This window comes from Polychytrium aggregatum (genome assembly GCF_025602895.1).
Source record: "Polychytrium aggregatum strain JEL109 chromosome Unknown BJ171scaffold_2, whole genome shotgun sequence".
NCBI classification, from domain to species: Eukaryota; Fungi; Chytridiomycota; class Chytridiomycetes; order Polychytriales; genus Polychytrium; species Polychytrium aggregatum.
Window position 1 is genome coordinate 92897 of NW_026516204.1, and position 14500 is coordinate 107396.

At 58.6% G+C, this 14500-nt stretch overlaps 5 protein-coding genes across 5 annotated transcripts; 3 read left to right on the forward strand and 2 right to left on the reverse strand.

The window, feature by feature from the left end:
- Positions 1–182: 182 nt before the first annotated feature.
- BJ171DRAFT_485698 (uncharacterized protein) lies at positions 183–2140 on the forward strand. The gene is made up of 5 exons (XM_053109140.1): positions 183–507; positions 649–821; positions 938–1020; positions 1119–1588; positions 1702–2140. Exons 1-5 carry the CDS (start codon positions 272–274, stop codon positions 1805–1807), a joined length of 1068 nt encoding a protein of 355 aa, XP_052971269.1. The 5' UTR covers positions 183–271; the 3' UTR covers positions 1808–2140.
- A 116-nt stretch (positions 2141–2256) lies between these two features.
- Positions 2257–5390, forward strand: BJ171DRAFT_485699 (uncharacterized protein). Its single transcript, XM_053109141.1, has 4 exons — positions 2257–2482; positions 2671–2805; positions 3140–3356; positions 3719–5390. The coding sequence occupies exons 1-4, from the start codon at positions 2366–2368 to the stop codon at positions 5083–5085; spliced, it is 1836 nt and encodes a 611-aa protein (XP_052971270.1). The 5' UTR covers positions 2257–2365; the 3' UTR covers positions 5086–5390.
- A 13-nt stretch (positions 5391–5403) lies between these two features.
- BJ171DRAFT_485702 (putative alkaline phosphatase) lies at positions 5404–9099 on the reverse strand. Its single transcript, XM_053109142.1, has 7 exons — positions 8402–9099; positions 7681–8117; positions 7381–7558; positions 6980–7162; positions 6773–6836; positions 6312–6538; positions 5404–6144 (listed from the first exon to the last, which is right to left on the reverse strand). The coding sequence occupies exons 1-7, from the start codon at positions 8779–8781 to the stop codon at positions 5748–5750; spliced, it is 1866 nt and encodes a 621-aa protein (XP_052971271.1). The 5' UTR covers positions 8782–9099; the 3' UTR covers positions 5404–5747.
- A 293-nt stretch (positions 9100–9392) lies between these two features.
- BJ171DRAFT_594969 (uncharacterized protein) lies at positions 9393–10700 on the reverse strand. Its single transcript, XM_053114562.1, has 2 exons — positions 10513–10700; positions 9393–10405 (listed from the first exon to the last, which is right to left on the reverse strand). Exon 2 carries the CDS (start codon positions 10387–10389, stop codon positions 9541–9543), a length of 849 nt encoding a protein of 282 aa, XP_052971272.1. The 5' UTR covers positions 10390–10405; positions 10513–10700; the 3' UTR covers positions 9393–9540.
- Positions 10701–11708: 1008 nt separating this feature from the next.
- BJ171DRAFT_111029 (uncharacterized protein) lies at positions 11709–14110 on the forward strand. The gene is made up of 4 exons (XM_053105446.1): positions 11709–11728; positions 11958–12105; positions 12249–12329; positions 12504–14110. Exons 2-4 carry the CDS (start codon positions 12072–12074, stop codon positions 13859–13861), a joined length of 1473 nt encoding a protein of 490 aa, XP_052971273.1. The 5' UTR covers positions 11709–11728; positions 11958–12071; the 3' UTR covers positions 13862–14110.
- Positions 14111–14500: the final 390 nt, after the last annotated feature.

The window sequence follows — 14500 nt, forward strand, 5'->3', positions numbered from 1 at the left end:
ATGGGCAGGAGAAAGAGGGGAAGCAGGGTGGCCCAGCCAAAGTCACAAACATTCGACGGCCCAGACCCGCAATCGAATCCGCCATGCCGCCCAATCACGTGCTCGGCCATCCCGCCCGGGTCCGCCGCAGCCAGCCACAAGCCGGCCCTCCCGCGGCCGCTTTGCACTATCAATTTTTTCCACCCGACGACGCCGTCCACCGCCCGAGCGATAGCAGCCGGCAAGAGAAACCAGCCAGCAGACACCCTCTCCCGGAGAAGAGACTACACCGATGAACGCCGGATACCCCGAGTCCTTTGGCACCTGGTCGCTGTCGCCCCGCAGCGGGTCGGGCTCGATCTTCTTCGGCCACGGGTCGCCGCTCGTCCCACCGCAGCCGGGCTGTCCCGACCCAGGATGCATCTGTCGGTCGGCCGAAGCAAACCCCCAGCCGAGGACCAGCGAGTCGCTCGCCGCCGAGGCCATCAACGAGGCCATCGACAACGCAAAATCCAACGTCGATCTGAGGTAATGCAGCATCCCGGATTACCGTCGTCCCTGAGGGCCGGCCGATGCCGCTCCCTCCCCCACTCCAACTCCCTGAACGCAGATATCGCCCACAACGCAGCAACGCTCCCGGAACTCACGCCTTTCCTTGGCCGGCCACAGCGAGCTTGGACTGGTCGACATCCCAAAGGAAACCGAGTCGCTCGGGCGGCTGGTGTACATCAGCTCGTCGCAGTACTTTGACAACAAGATCCAGCTCTATCTCTCGAAAAACTCGCTGCGGCGTCTCTCCCCAAGCCTGTTTATGCTCCAGAACCTGTCTGTTCTGTCCCTCCGTATGTGGCCGTGGATGCGAATTGCTTTGGAAAGCAGTCGGTTTTCTCGCATCCGCCTTCCACTCCACTCCACTCCGTTCTGCTGTATGCGCTGACTCATTTCGCCTCAAATCCAGGCGACAACCGGCTGCAGTTCATTCCTCCGGAAATCGGGCTTTTGCAGAATCTGCGTGAGCTCTGTGTCGGCAACAACGAACTGGTGGGTCTTTGCGAATGCACTGACTCCAACGGCGCACCCATCCTGCCCCTCGCCGGACCAGCGTTCCTAACGATATCCCCATGCCCTTCCCTGTGCAGCAATTTCTCCCCGTCGAGCTCTATTACATCAAGAACCTCACACTGCGCCAAGACCCCAACCCCTTCCGTATCTGCCCCGAGATCCCACCAGCGTCTCTGTCTGATGCCATCATTCGCCCATGGCCCTCGGCCACCGCAGGCCCAGCCGCCCAGGCTCCCCATGTCCCGACTGGACCACCACCGCTCAGCGAGCTGGCTCGCCGCCAACTCATCCAACTGTTCAACACCATGTCGCCCAAACAAAAGTCCGACTTGCTCGATTTTCCTCCATACCGGCTCCATCTCGAGTTTCAGCACGGGCATCTGAGCAAAGACTATATCCGCTATGTGATGGAAACCCTTCCGCACATCTACCGCTGCAGCCGAGCCGCCTGTGGACGCACGTTCTTTACAGCCTCGGTCGAAATGATTCGCTGGAGCCGCTTTGGGTCACCGACCGAAAGCAATAGGCGTCTGCCTTTTGTCCATCGGTAAGTGTGAGTCGCTTGGCTGGTCAGAGACATAGAGCGACCCAGCGTATCCGGCGTTGGCTTACACCTTTCTCTGTCTCTCTTACATCTGTCTCGATCTTGCCCCTTAAAAGCTACTGCTGCGTTCACTGTGCTCAGAGTTGCTTGAAGATCGGACCAGTTGCGACTGACTTTGAAGCAGCAATCGAGGCTGCCTCTGGTCCAGCCGCCCGTCGCTGAGGTTGTTGTTTGAGCGAGCAAGTCGACGATGATAATAATGATGATGATGAAGGAACCGCCGCACCGCAATGCCGCCACGCTGCAACACCCCAATGCCACAACGGATGCGCTCTCAAGTCTGCCCTGCTTTCGGCGTTTGCGGCACAGAGCGTACTCGTCTCCTGCTGCAACAGGGCCCCCGCCGTGGCCGTCGAATGGCTCTTGTCGGCCATGCTGTCGTCGAATCGCCTGGCAGCGATGATACTGCCCAGGGTCGGCGCAGCGGCGTCCAAAGGCGAGGGCGATGGTGTGCCCAGGACGTAGTTTTGGATAATATATTTACTCTGCGAACGACTCCCCTCCCCGCAACCCACAGCATTAATCTCGGGCTGCTGCCGGTGGTGCGGGCATGCGCTGCGTGCCGATCGTCCAGGGCCCCGGCTCCAAACCGAGCAACCCGCGCTGCGTCCGCCGGCTTGATCAAAGCCGCCTCGCTTGCCTCGGCCCTGTCCTCTTTCTCGCCCTCACCAACCCGCCCCTCGTATCCGCTTCCGCCCCCTTCCCTGTGTCGTCGCAACCATGGAGGCTGCACCGACGAGAGAGCAAATCAGGCAAAAGATCCTGGAGAAAAAAGGACAATACACCATCCGCGATTTCGACGGCTATGCGGTCAAGGTCCACCGAGACACCAGCCAGGTTCGGCCCTTTCCCGATCTTGCCCTTGCCAGCAGCAGCAGCAGCAGCAGCAGCAGAGCCCGCACGGCCAGCCTTCGGCTCGGCTTCCTCAGCCAAAGAATCAGCGGCCGGCCGAGTGGATTTGTCTACCCTCGGCTAACCTTGTCGCCAAATGTCGGATTCGTCGCGGCCACTTTTGGCCGGCTCAGAAACTCTCGATTACCATCTGGGACCATCTCGAGCCCGAGGCCGTCTACGTCGGCACCTTTGAAGAGTCGCTGATCGCAGAAGCCTATGCCGAACTCACGTCCGAGGCCGGCATTTTGCGCATCGAGGAGGGCAAGGTATGTCCCAACCGCTTCTGGCCCTCTCACATTATCTATGGAGGCCGGGGTCGAGCCTGTGCGTCCGTGCTTTTGCCCATGACCGCTTGGGTTTTCCGCACTGTTCTGGCTTTGTGTCGACAACTGTTCCAAGTATCCTTGGTATCTGGAGCTGCGATTATCGGCATAGCTGGATGCATTGCGGACTACCGATGGGGCTTCGGCTCCCCTCCCCTTGCTGTTGGAAAGCAGACCAGGGTCCGATTCCTTTCCGTGCCGTTTCCTATACTGTCACTCCCATCGCTCCCGTCAACTTACAGAATTATACACCTGCCTCCCTTGGTCTGTGGTCTAGATCGACACCAACCTCGTGCCACACCAACTGGACATCCGTCGCCGATCTGCCCCGACCCTCTCGTACATTCTCAAGCGCGAGCTCATTCCGGCCTCGATCGTTCTGCGGAACGAAATCGACCGGCTGCGTTGGGTTGGGCCGCAAGGCGCGGGCGTGGCGAAATCCATGGACGAAGCTCTGAAGCGGCTTTCGGTCGATCCAGACAACCTGGAGCAAGGTGAGGGATAGCTGGTCAATCGAGCCTTGACCGGATAGCAGGACTCCATCGTACCAATGACGGTCGATGTGCGATGTGCGATGTGCGATGTGCGATGTCGGCGTGAGTGTGGTGCTGGTGGCGACAAGAAGGGTCTTGGTTGATACACGGCGTTGAATGCAGTTGGCATCCTAAACAGCCTGTCCATTGGATATCCCGGCACCACCACCCACACCATCCACACCATCCACACCATCCACACCATCCACACCATCTACATCATCCACACCATCTACACCATCCACACTTTGCCCGCCACGCTGACTATCCGCATCATCCGCCGTGTATATCATGAACGCCATGTCGCCGCTGCATTGCTCCAGTTTCCCCGGACTACATCCATGGCCGTCTCGAATTCATGAGCGAACACTACGCCAAGGCCGCCGACTATTTCCGCAAGGCTGCATACAAGGACCATGGTCTCTCGCAGAATGCTCTTGGTCTCTGCCATGAAATCGGAGGCGACCCTGTCGGCGCGGCACGCTGGTTCGAGAAGGCGACTGAATCCGGATGCTTCGAGGGCGCCACCAACCTGGGGCGCTGCTACCTGGAAGGCATCGGCGTCGAGCAGGACTACACCAAGGCCGTGGAGCAGTTCAGCCTCGGGGCCGAGCACGATGACATGGAGGCCCTCAACTATCTCGGGCTATGCTACCAGCGCGGCCACGGCGTCGAGGTCGACTGCGAAAAGGCCGTCGACTACTATGAGCGAGCGGCCGAGATGGGCCACGCCGATGCCCAGAACAACCTCGGCCAGTGCTTTGAACACGGCTCGGGCACAGACCAGGACGAGGTCATGGCCTTTGCCCTCTACCAGAAAGCCACCAAGCAGAAGCACAAGGGCGCCCGCAAGAATCTGGCCGTCTGCTATCACCGCGGCATCGGCGCCCAGGCCGACAAGAACGCAGCCATCTGTCTCTACCAGGAGATTGTGGACCACGGCGACGCCGACATCGAAGTGCACTACAATCTCGGAACGCTCTACTACGGCGCCCTCGAGTACGACGAGGCCGTGCGGTCGTTCCGACGGGCTGCCACCAACGGGCACATCATGGCGCAAAAGTACCTGGCCGACTGCTTCCGCTTCGCCCAGGGCGTCGTCGCCGACACGACGGCAGCGGTGCGTTGGTATCAGCGTGCTGCCGACCAGGGCTGTGTTGAGGCCCAGTGCTCGTTGGTGCAGTGCTACTTTGACGGAGTCGGCGTTCCGCAAAACTACGCCCTGGGTATGGAGTGGTATCGCCGCACGCGAGCAGTCGCCCCCGACTTGGTTGCCCTGCAGTCGCTGCAGTCTACATACGGCCCGAAACTCAAGGAGCTCGGCGATGGATACTGCGAAGGCACGTTTTCGTTCGGCAAGAACGAGCCCAAGGCGGTCGAGTACTACCAAATGGCATCGGAGCTTGGCTGTGCCGCGGCACAAAACAAGCTCGGGTACTGCTATGAGGTGGGGCTGGGCGGACTCGTTCCCAGTAACGAGCTGGCCTTGATCCACTACGAAAAGGCGGCTGCCCAGGGCCTGGCCCACGGCCAGTACAACCTCGGTGTCTGCTATGAGAAGGGCATCTTTGTGGACGTGGATCTGGACATTGCTCTGGCATGGTACCAAAAGGCTGCAATCCAGAGCCACAAGCAAGCCCAGAAAGCGGTCGACCGTTTGTCCAAGAAGCGAGCAGACCCAGCCCCTTAAGCAGGAGGCGACTTTGGTTGTCATGAAAGCCCTCGCTCTCCAAGCAAGCCTGACAGCTCGATTCTCTTCTGATGGGTTTACTTCCACCCTGTTTGTCCGGTTTTGTTGATTTGATTTGATTTGACTTGATTTGATTTGCCTTGCACTTGCCCTTGCTTCCCGTTTGTTTATCTTCCCTTTACTTTCTTGTTTGATATAGTTCACACCGCCTCTCGGAAATGGCTTCACTTCCCTCCCCCCATAGACGTTTTGAAGGCCCAGGTCTTGGTTTGGAACCAAACTCTGAATATAACACCGTTATATGACATGGTGGGGGGAGGAGCTCATGAAGCAGACGCGATTGCAGCAGGTCACTGTCGGTGTATTCTCAAGTCCGACGATTGCGAAAGGCAGGTGCGAGTCATCGCGGCCCCATCATCCAAACCCGATGCACCAGGCGGCAAAGGGCTTCTCTCACCGAGGCAAATCAAACGTCCAGAAGCGAGCGCGGGGAATGTTGATATAACCAACTGGGGTGGGGAGAAGGAAAAGCAAGAGAAAGACACAATCAAATGATCGACAATGAAAAGGAGAGAATAAAATAGAAAGGGAGGGAATGTGACAAAGGAAAAGAGTCATCTAACTTGGCCGACTGGCTGTCCGACTGACTGGCTCACTCGCTCTTAGAGGCTACTCCATGGATACGAAAATCTCCTTTGGCTGGTGATGCGTCCCGATCCGCTCAGCGTCTCGAATCGAGCACCCAGAACCTGCCGATCGGTGCGCTCCAAGATCGGGGTGTACCAGTACTCGCACGAAACCCGGTCGCGATCGGCGTGGAGCAGCATGTAACCGTGGCGACGCAGGTCGGTGTACTTGAGATGCGGGTTGCGCCATTCCATGTAGGACTCGACCGGAGCGTACCGAAGCGGAACCTTGGACGGGTGATCCAGCGGCGTATTCGAAGTCACGGAGGGCGAGACGAACTCGACGCCAATGGCTCCGGCACCGGTCTTTGGGTCATAGCTGGAGGAGTTGAAGGGATCCAACGCGATGTCGTAGACCCAAGAGGCATGGACACTGTTTTGGGATGCACACATAAGCATGGCGAGCGCGTCCGATTGCACCGGCACCGGACAGCAACAGCGCAGTATCAAGGCTCAAACAACATGGCCAATATGACTGCTTTGGATGCGCTCTGCACAGGGAGCGCATAAACGGTCTGTCTCGGTCGTGGTGATACTTACTCGCCAGTCAGAACGACCAGATTGTCGATACCCTCGTTCTGCACAAAGTTCAAGATGCGCTTGCGATTTGCAGGGTATCCGTCCCAGGCGTCGTAGTTGGCATAGTCATGCACCAGATATGTTGTCGAAAACACCACCTGCTGGCCAACGAACCGCCAGCGGGCACCACGGTCGCTCGACTGCTTCAACTGCGACAGGAACCAGTTCTCCTGGATCTCTCCGAGAATCTGGCGGAAGAAGGAAAGAGACGAAAGGCATCCAGACGAACGAGAGGAAGGACCCAGGAGTTTAGACTCGGATGCCGCGTCCAGAAAGCAACCGGACAGAGGTCTTGAGAACACCAAGGGGCGCAAGCGGATCGGGCAGCAGATTGGCGAATTGAGCAGACGATCGAAAGGCGACCAAAGAAGCCGCACCCAGGATATGGGTCCCGAAAGTACCGGACTATCTCGACATCTTACCGTGCGATTTTCGGCTTGTACGACTTCAGCCAACTTGAGATCCGTTTCCTCGCGACCGACGATTCTGCAGAGGTATCCATTGACATAGCAGCGTTACTAACCGCTATTCTATAGAACTAACCGCCACTCTACCGACATAAATGTATGCTTGCAAGCCTTTGCATAGGGCGATAGAAGAGGTACAGAAGCCGGCTCCAAATCACTCACCGCGTATCAAGCATGATGAGGTCTAGCAGCTTGCCGTACTGAAAGTTGCGGTAGATGCGGTTCTCTTCGGTCTGGACTTGTGGACGGATAGGGAGATACTCGAAATAGGCACGAACGGCCGCTCCGACTCGCTCATGCCAGTCGCCGGCCGTCTGGGGGTGGTTGTCGGCGCCGTGAAGCCATCTAGATTTGATTCAGCATTGCATTGATGTCGAAATGAGGGGGGTATTTAGTTGGGAATTGAATTATGCAAAAGACAAATGGTGAGCAGGGGAGCTTCAGAAATGCAACCCATCCAGTCACCATGGACTCGATTGCCGAACGCACAAGCCAGGAGATGAAAGATCCACGACCAAAGGAAACAGGATAAGGTCGATGCCCTTTCCATTCAGTAAACCTACGCATTGTCGGCAAACTCGTGATCATCCCAGACGACGATCCACGGCACGAGGCGGTGGGCGGCTTGCAGATCTGGGTCGAGCTTGTACTGGGCGTGGCGAGCACGATAGTCTTGGACTGTGACGAGATCGTGGTCCGGCAAAGGGATGCGACCGAGGGCAGTACCGTCGCCGTATTGACCTGGGTGGACACCGACGCACCGACCATATTCGAGAGCATCAGAAAGTCAGCAGGCCGGAACATTCACGACACTGATGGTGATGGATAGTCCGACGACACCCCTTCATCGGCAAAGGGCTCACCATTCATGTACTCGTAGATGTAGTCACCAAGATGCACCACAAGATCAATATCCTTCCGCGAGGCAATGTTGCGATAGGCATTGAAGAAACCCGCCGGCAGATTTGAGCAGCTAACAACGGCGAGCCTCAAACTCTCGAGGCTCTCGTCGTCCGGAAGCGGCAGAGTCGTAGTTCGGCCGATCCAGCTTGAGTGCCGGGCACCAAAGGCATCGTAGACGTGGAACTGGTAGTAGTACGCTTGGTTAGGCATGAGGTCCTTGACGTCGACTTTGACAATGTAGTCAACCTGGTGCGAGGTGTGGGTGAAGAGGTTGCGGATGGGCTCGGCCGGGGTGGGAAGCAACCGAGTCAGGTCGGCATTGGCATCGGCGGCGATCTGCAGATGAACTCTGATGGGCGACGCAGACGCAAGGCCGATTGTGATCTTTGTCCAAAGGCTTGGTGGTGTTAGTGGGCATAGGAAGACAGAAAAAGCACAGCCAGAACAGGGTTAGGATCGGATGAGAAGCCTGATATCGATACGAGCGGAGTATTCGACACAGGCAGAACGGGCCAGTAGCAACACTGACTCGAGAGTCGGGACCAGATCGAATACTCGAGTGCGGAAGGGAACGAGAACATCAAATAGACCAGGACCAGCACCGAACGAGAACCGACAACGGCTGGGGGGGGGGCAAAGCAAGCGACAGAATGCGACTGGCTCGTGGTCAACGAAACTTACATCACTGAAGTTTGCAAGGGATCGCCGCTAGCAATGCCATGGAGGAACTGGACAGGGCTCGGGCCCGTAAGCTCAGGGTTGTAGAGGCTCTTGTGAGGAGCATGGCCGATCCTGCCCGGACCCTGATCCTGGTCCTGGTCTTGCTGCTGGACGACCAGCGGAATGGCCGAGTCTCGAACCAGAGGACTGGAAAACACCAGATTGGGAATGAAGCGGTCCTCCGAGAAAAGCGTCAGATTCTGGATAGACGAACCGACGGGCGCAGATCCAGAGTTGAGCGAAATAGCGGCCAGGCAGTTGCCAAATCCGGGCGAGCAGGGCAGCTCGGATGAGGAGACCAGGCTGGCGGCCAGGATGAACAGCCAGATTCTTCTTGCCATGTGGACGACCGAGACGAATGGGTGGATGGATGGACGCTGAGCTTCTGCTTGGATGGGATACAAGGACGAGGACGGAATGAGGCGTTGGCAGGAACCAGGGGGGTTTCAGAGCAGAGCAATTCGGCGATGAAGCAAAAGTGGAGGGCCGTGGCTGTGGATGAACAGCGCCAAGAAAGACAAGATCGGGGCTGGACAGTGGCCAACGACGAATGCGGCTGTGGGTTCCAAAAGCGTCCGATGCCGACGCAGCAGCGGCAGCCAACCAAGGCGAGGCCAGGACAGAGCCAAGGAGGATTGCTGTGGAGGCTTGCGGGCTGGACTGGCGATGTGGATTGCGTCTGAAAGCCGTTGTGGCTGCGCTGGGCGAAACTCCGCTGGGCAAACATTCGACGGCGGAACTGGACTCTGCCCAAGCAATATTCCCAGCGACGACCCGGCAGCAGACGGGGTGGCGGAATCGTTGGGGCAGAGGACAGCGATACAGGCTGCGACGGCAGATGGACGCTCATACTGCATATGCGAATCGTCCGGACAGGCTGGGCCTGCAGCAGACCCCCAGACGCAGCTCGCTGCCAGCCCACAACACACGGAGACAATAGGCAGATTGAAGGTCCTGCGATGGATACATCAAAGTCTTGTTCATAGCGCTTGTCTTGCTGCACAGTGATGGTGTGGTCAACAACAAAAGCAGCGGCCTTTGAGCAGCGGCACTATCCACGAGGAGCTCAGCCGTTCTCGTGTGGGGAACCCTGATGCCGTCTAGGCAGCGGGCTTCTTGAGCTTCGTGGCGCTGAAGACGAGGAAGCTGGGCTTCAGCTCGCCAAAATAGCTGGCGTTGTCGGCACCAGGGATGTGTCTCAGGGACACCGTCACTCGGACCTGAGAGAAACCAATGCTATGCAGATACAGCAGCAGCGAGTCGGCGGTGTGGAGGAAGCGAGGGCGCTCCTCTCGACCGGGCAAGCCCTTGGTGGGAGTCATGACGTTCGTCGTGGATCCGGCAGAGTTCAGGGTGCCGACACACCAGCCGATGAGGTTGCCGCCCCACTTGAGACTCTGGAAACAGTTCACCAGGAACTGATCGGTCTGCTCCTTGGAGAGGCAGTGCAGAATGGCAAAGGCCGAGACGGCGTCAAACTTTTCGACCCATCCGTGGGCAGAGACGATGTGGGGCAGGTCCGACGAGGATTCGGCGGTGGTAAAGTCGCCAAAGACCCGTTCGACCGAGGGCTCATCGCCGGCAAAGAGGATATCACGGCCGAGGTTCCAGTAGACGTCGCTGAGGTCCGAGACTGAGAGCTTGGCGGGATCGACGCCATCGTGGATAAGCTTGCGGGTGTCGACGCCGAAGCAGCAGCCGAGCTCGAGGAAGCGAAAGTCGGGCGAGCGCGAGAGCTCGAGGAGCTGGCGGTAGAAAGGGTGGCGGTTGATCTTGGAGTTGCCAAAGGTGCCATGCTCGATGCACTTGTAGAGATGTTGGCCGTCGCGGCGCAGGGCGTCCTTGACCTGCTCGATGCGAGCAAGGGCCTCTTCCTTTGAGATGTTGGAGTATTTTGTGAGGAACTCGACCTCGGGGATTTCGGGCCAGGCGGAAGCAGAATCGGCCATTTGGAAGACGCTGATACTGTGGGGGATGGCGCAAGGGGAGGCGAGGATTGAGCCAGGGGGCCGGGATGTGGTATGGGACGATGGGCGACTGAAAGCACAGACCAATGTGCAGAGGCGACCTACGTGAAGAATCAAAGGCGATGGTTCGGGAGCAAGACAGGACCGCAGGACGATACGACTGGGCGAGGCGACAAGACGAGGCGACAAGACGAGGCGGCAAGAGGATATGAGCAGGTGTGATGGAGGAGCAAGGCCAAAGAAACAGACGACGTTCGAAAATGGAATCGCTGGGACGGCAAGGCGCTTTGTCAGCGCCGATGCCAGGCGATGACTGCGCAGCGTGACCGTCACACGCCGTGCGCAGCTGTGGCAGTGCATTGTGGCGGTAGGACAGAGAGCGGGCGAGAGCAGCGAGAGCAGCGAGAGCAGCGAGAGCAGGAGAGAGAGGCCGGGCGAGACGTGCGGCGAGGGCGACTGGCCGTGACGCGGTGTGAGCCAGGCCCGCACCAATCGCGGCCGCGCTGCCGCTATTTATAGAAGCCGCTGGCCACAGGCGCCCGGACTCGGCCTGCGCGCTGGGCGGACAGACAGGCGGACCTTGGTGCTGCGTGGCACCGCGCCCGCGCCGGACCCACACAGCACGCGGAGACGCTCTGTGCTACCTTCTGTCGCACAGCAGCACAACCGCACGCGGCCCCACAGCGACAGTGCTGGGGACCCGCGCCGTCCTCGCCGCCGCTCTCGGCTCTTCTCGCCCGCGTCTCGCCACCCGCCAGCGTCCCCCGTTCTCGACTCATCGGCTTTCGTGATCGTGGCCGTCGTCGGTTTGCTCTGCTCTGCATCTCCATTCCCCAGCGATGACCTCCCGCGATCAAATCCGCCAGCGCATCGTCTCCAAGAAGGGCGACTACAAGATCCGAGACTATGAGGGCTACTCCATCAAGGTCCACAGGGATGGCACTCCCGGCAGCTCCGTAAGCCGTCTCCGCCGCTAAATCGTCTCGGCCGCATCCCACGCAGCGACAACCATCGCACCATTACACCATTGCACATCGCCATGGACATGGCCGCGATGCATATTCGCATCGCTCGCGGCAAATCGATTGGGCCAATGACCCAAATGCTGGTCGCTTGTACCGGCTGAGTGGACGGCCCCTGCGTCGGCACCAGACTATCACTCGTGCGTTGTCGCTGACTGTCTCCCGTGCCCAACGCCGCTCCCATCCACAGAAACTCTCGCTGACTGCCTGGGACCAACTCGAGCCCGAAGCTGTCTTCACAGGCACCTTTGAAGAATCCAATCTGGACGAGAGCTTTGCCGAATTCCTCAAGGACACCGGTATTCTCAGTTTGGATGAAAGCGTGGTATGCACACAGCATGTGGAGCTATCGAGCTTGGGTCTCGACGGTCTCAATCCAGCACGAGCGATTTGGCGAGTGCATCCAGGGAGTGTGCCAGGTGCGAGGCATACCTGTACACCGTATCGCCATCTCGACAGCGTCGGTCACGGCCTCTCCAAGTTCCTGTGTCCATCTTACCAATGCCCGACATCCCCACCCAACATCAGATCGACAAGAGCCTCGTCGTTCACGAAATTACCCTCCTCCGCCGCTCAGCTCCGACCGTGGCCTACATCCTGAAGCGGGAGCTGATTCCTGCCTCGATCGTGCTCAGAAACGAGATGGACCGCCTTCGCTTCGTGGGCGCACCCAAGAGTAAGGCTCCCTCCTCTCCTTTGGTTCGGGCTTGGCCCGGCTTTTGCGCGACTCACCGCCACTTCACTCAACCGTACCGCCCGAGCTCGCCTCGATCTAATCCGCCACCGCCGCTACGACCGTCTCGTTGCTGCAATTCCCAGATCTGCCAAAGCCACAGCGTGAGTCGACCCTTGACGAGGCGTTCAAGAAGATTAATATCGATCCTGAGTCGACCGAGCAATGTAAGAGACACTCCACCAGCCGTCATCCTCCCCCCCCACCATTCGCCGTGAGTCGGTCGATTGTGTCAGAAGCATTCCTACCCATTCAGCCTCGCCGGTCATCGTCCCTCGTGGTCCCCGTCTTTGTCCCGTCCGCTCTAACCTCCCTGCCGCACCTGTCGTGCTCGCTGCCAGTCGTTCCCGAGTACATCTATGGTAAAATCGAGTTTATCTCGCAGAACTATGCCAAGGCTGCAGACTTTTTCCGGCGCGCTGCCTACAAGGGCCACGCCCTTTCTCAGAACTCGCTTGGTCTCTGCCATGAGATGGGCGGAGACTTTGAGGGCGCTGTTCGCTGGTTCCAAGAGTCGGCCGATCTCGGGTGCGCCGACGGCGAAAACAACCTCGGACGCTGCTATCTGCAGGGCATCGGTCTTGAGAAGGATTTCAAGAAGGCCTTCGAGCTGTTCCTGCACGCGGGCGAGCAAGATGATATGGAGGCCCTCAACAACCTGGGTCTGTGCTACCAATACGGCACCGGTGTCCAAGAAGACATCGAGAAGGCTGTCGACTACTACGAGCGTGCCGCCGAGAAGGGCCATCCCGGCGCTCAAAACAACCTTGGTCTTTGCTTCGAACACGGTTACGGCGTCGACCAGGACCCCGTCATGGCTGTTGCCCTGTACCAGAAGGCGGCTCGGCAGAACGACTTTGATGCGCAAAAGAACCTCGCCTCCTGCTACCACCGCGGCGTCGGCGTCACCATGAACCCGGCAGAAGCCATCCGTCTCTACAAGGGCCTCGTCGATGGCGGCAAGGCCGACACCACCGTCTTTTTCGAGCTCGGCACGCTGTACTATTCACAGATGGAGTACGACGACTCGGTCCGTGCTTTCCGCCAGGCCGCCCACCAGGGCCATCCTGGAGCCCAGAAGGCCCTCGGCGATTGCTATCACTATGGCCACGGCCTCCGACCGGATGTCACCGCCGCGGTGCGATGGTACCAGCGCGCTGCCGACCAGGGTCATGCCGACGCCCAGAACTCGCTGGCCTACTGCTACTTTGAGGGCCGCGGCGTGTCCCAAAACTACGAAATGGCTGTGCACTGGTACCAGGCTGCTGCCGATCAAGGCCACAGTGCCGCCATCAAGTCGCTGGGCTCAGCCATGAAGAGCCTCGGCGACGAGTTCTTTGACGGCACCGACACACTCTGTCGTGACGAAAAGGAGGCCGCAAAGTGGTACATTCGTGCCTCCGAGCTGGGCTCAGCCGCCGCCCAGAACAAGCTCGGATACTGCTACGAGATGGGCATCGGTGTCGGCGGCGAGGATCACCAGAAGGCCATCAAGTGGTACGAGAAAGCCGCGGAGCAAGGTCTGGCCCATGGCCAGTACAACCTCGGCGTCTGCTACGAGAAGGGCCGTGGCGTCGGCATCGATCCCTACATTGCCCTGGCCTGGTACCAGAAGGCTGCCGTCCAGAGCCACAAGCAGGCCCAATCCGCCGTTGAGCGGCTGACATCGAAGCGACGACAGAGCACCATTTGGGGATGAAAGGGTGGTCGTGACGGCCCTTCCCATGGCTACGCCAACTGTACATTCACAACTTCAACAGTAGTATATCTCTGATCTTGGCTATTCCTCTCTCTCCCATGCGCTCTTTTGTTTGTCATATCATCTGCAGCGTTTCCACGGCTGCCTCCTTGGCGATCCTCCTCCCAGCGCCTCTGGCTTGATATTTTTTTTCTTTCCTTTCCTTTCTTCGTATCTCCTTTCCCATTGTACTCTTTTTGATGTCGACCACCCAATCCCTTCCCACTCGGGACACCTTGCAGGCCTACCTTGGATCACAGCGTGCGTGGCTCCCCCCAGGAATACAACCTCTCTCGGGTGTCCAGTTGTTGTCTCGCCTTCCTCCACCCTCCCTTCGTGGCGTCCCAAGCAGTGCCAGCATCACGCCAATCGCTGGCTGCTGCATGTAGAATTACTCTTGTGGAATCCGGCACAGCCTCTTGCACATCGGCTGCGTCGTCCCGCTTCATTCCAGAATACATGCAATGTATCCGATTGCTCCAGAACCCCGGGAGTGGCTGGAGCTCGAGGATACTGAAGTGCTTCATTCTGCAGCGTCCACCATCACAACACCACCACCACCACCACCACAACACCGCCAACATCAACAACAACAACAAC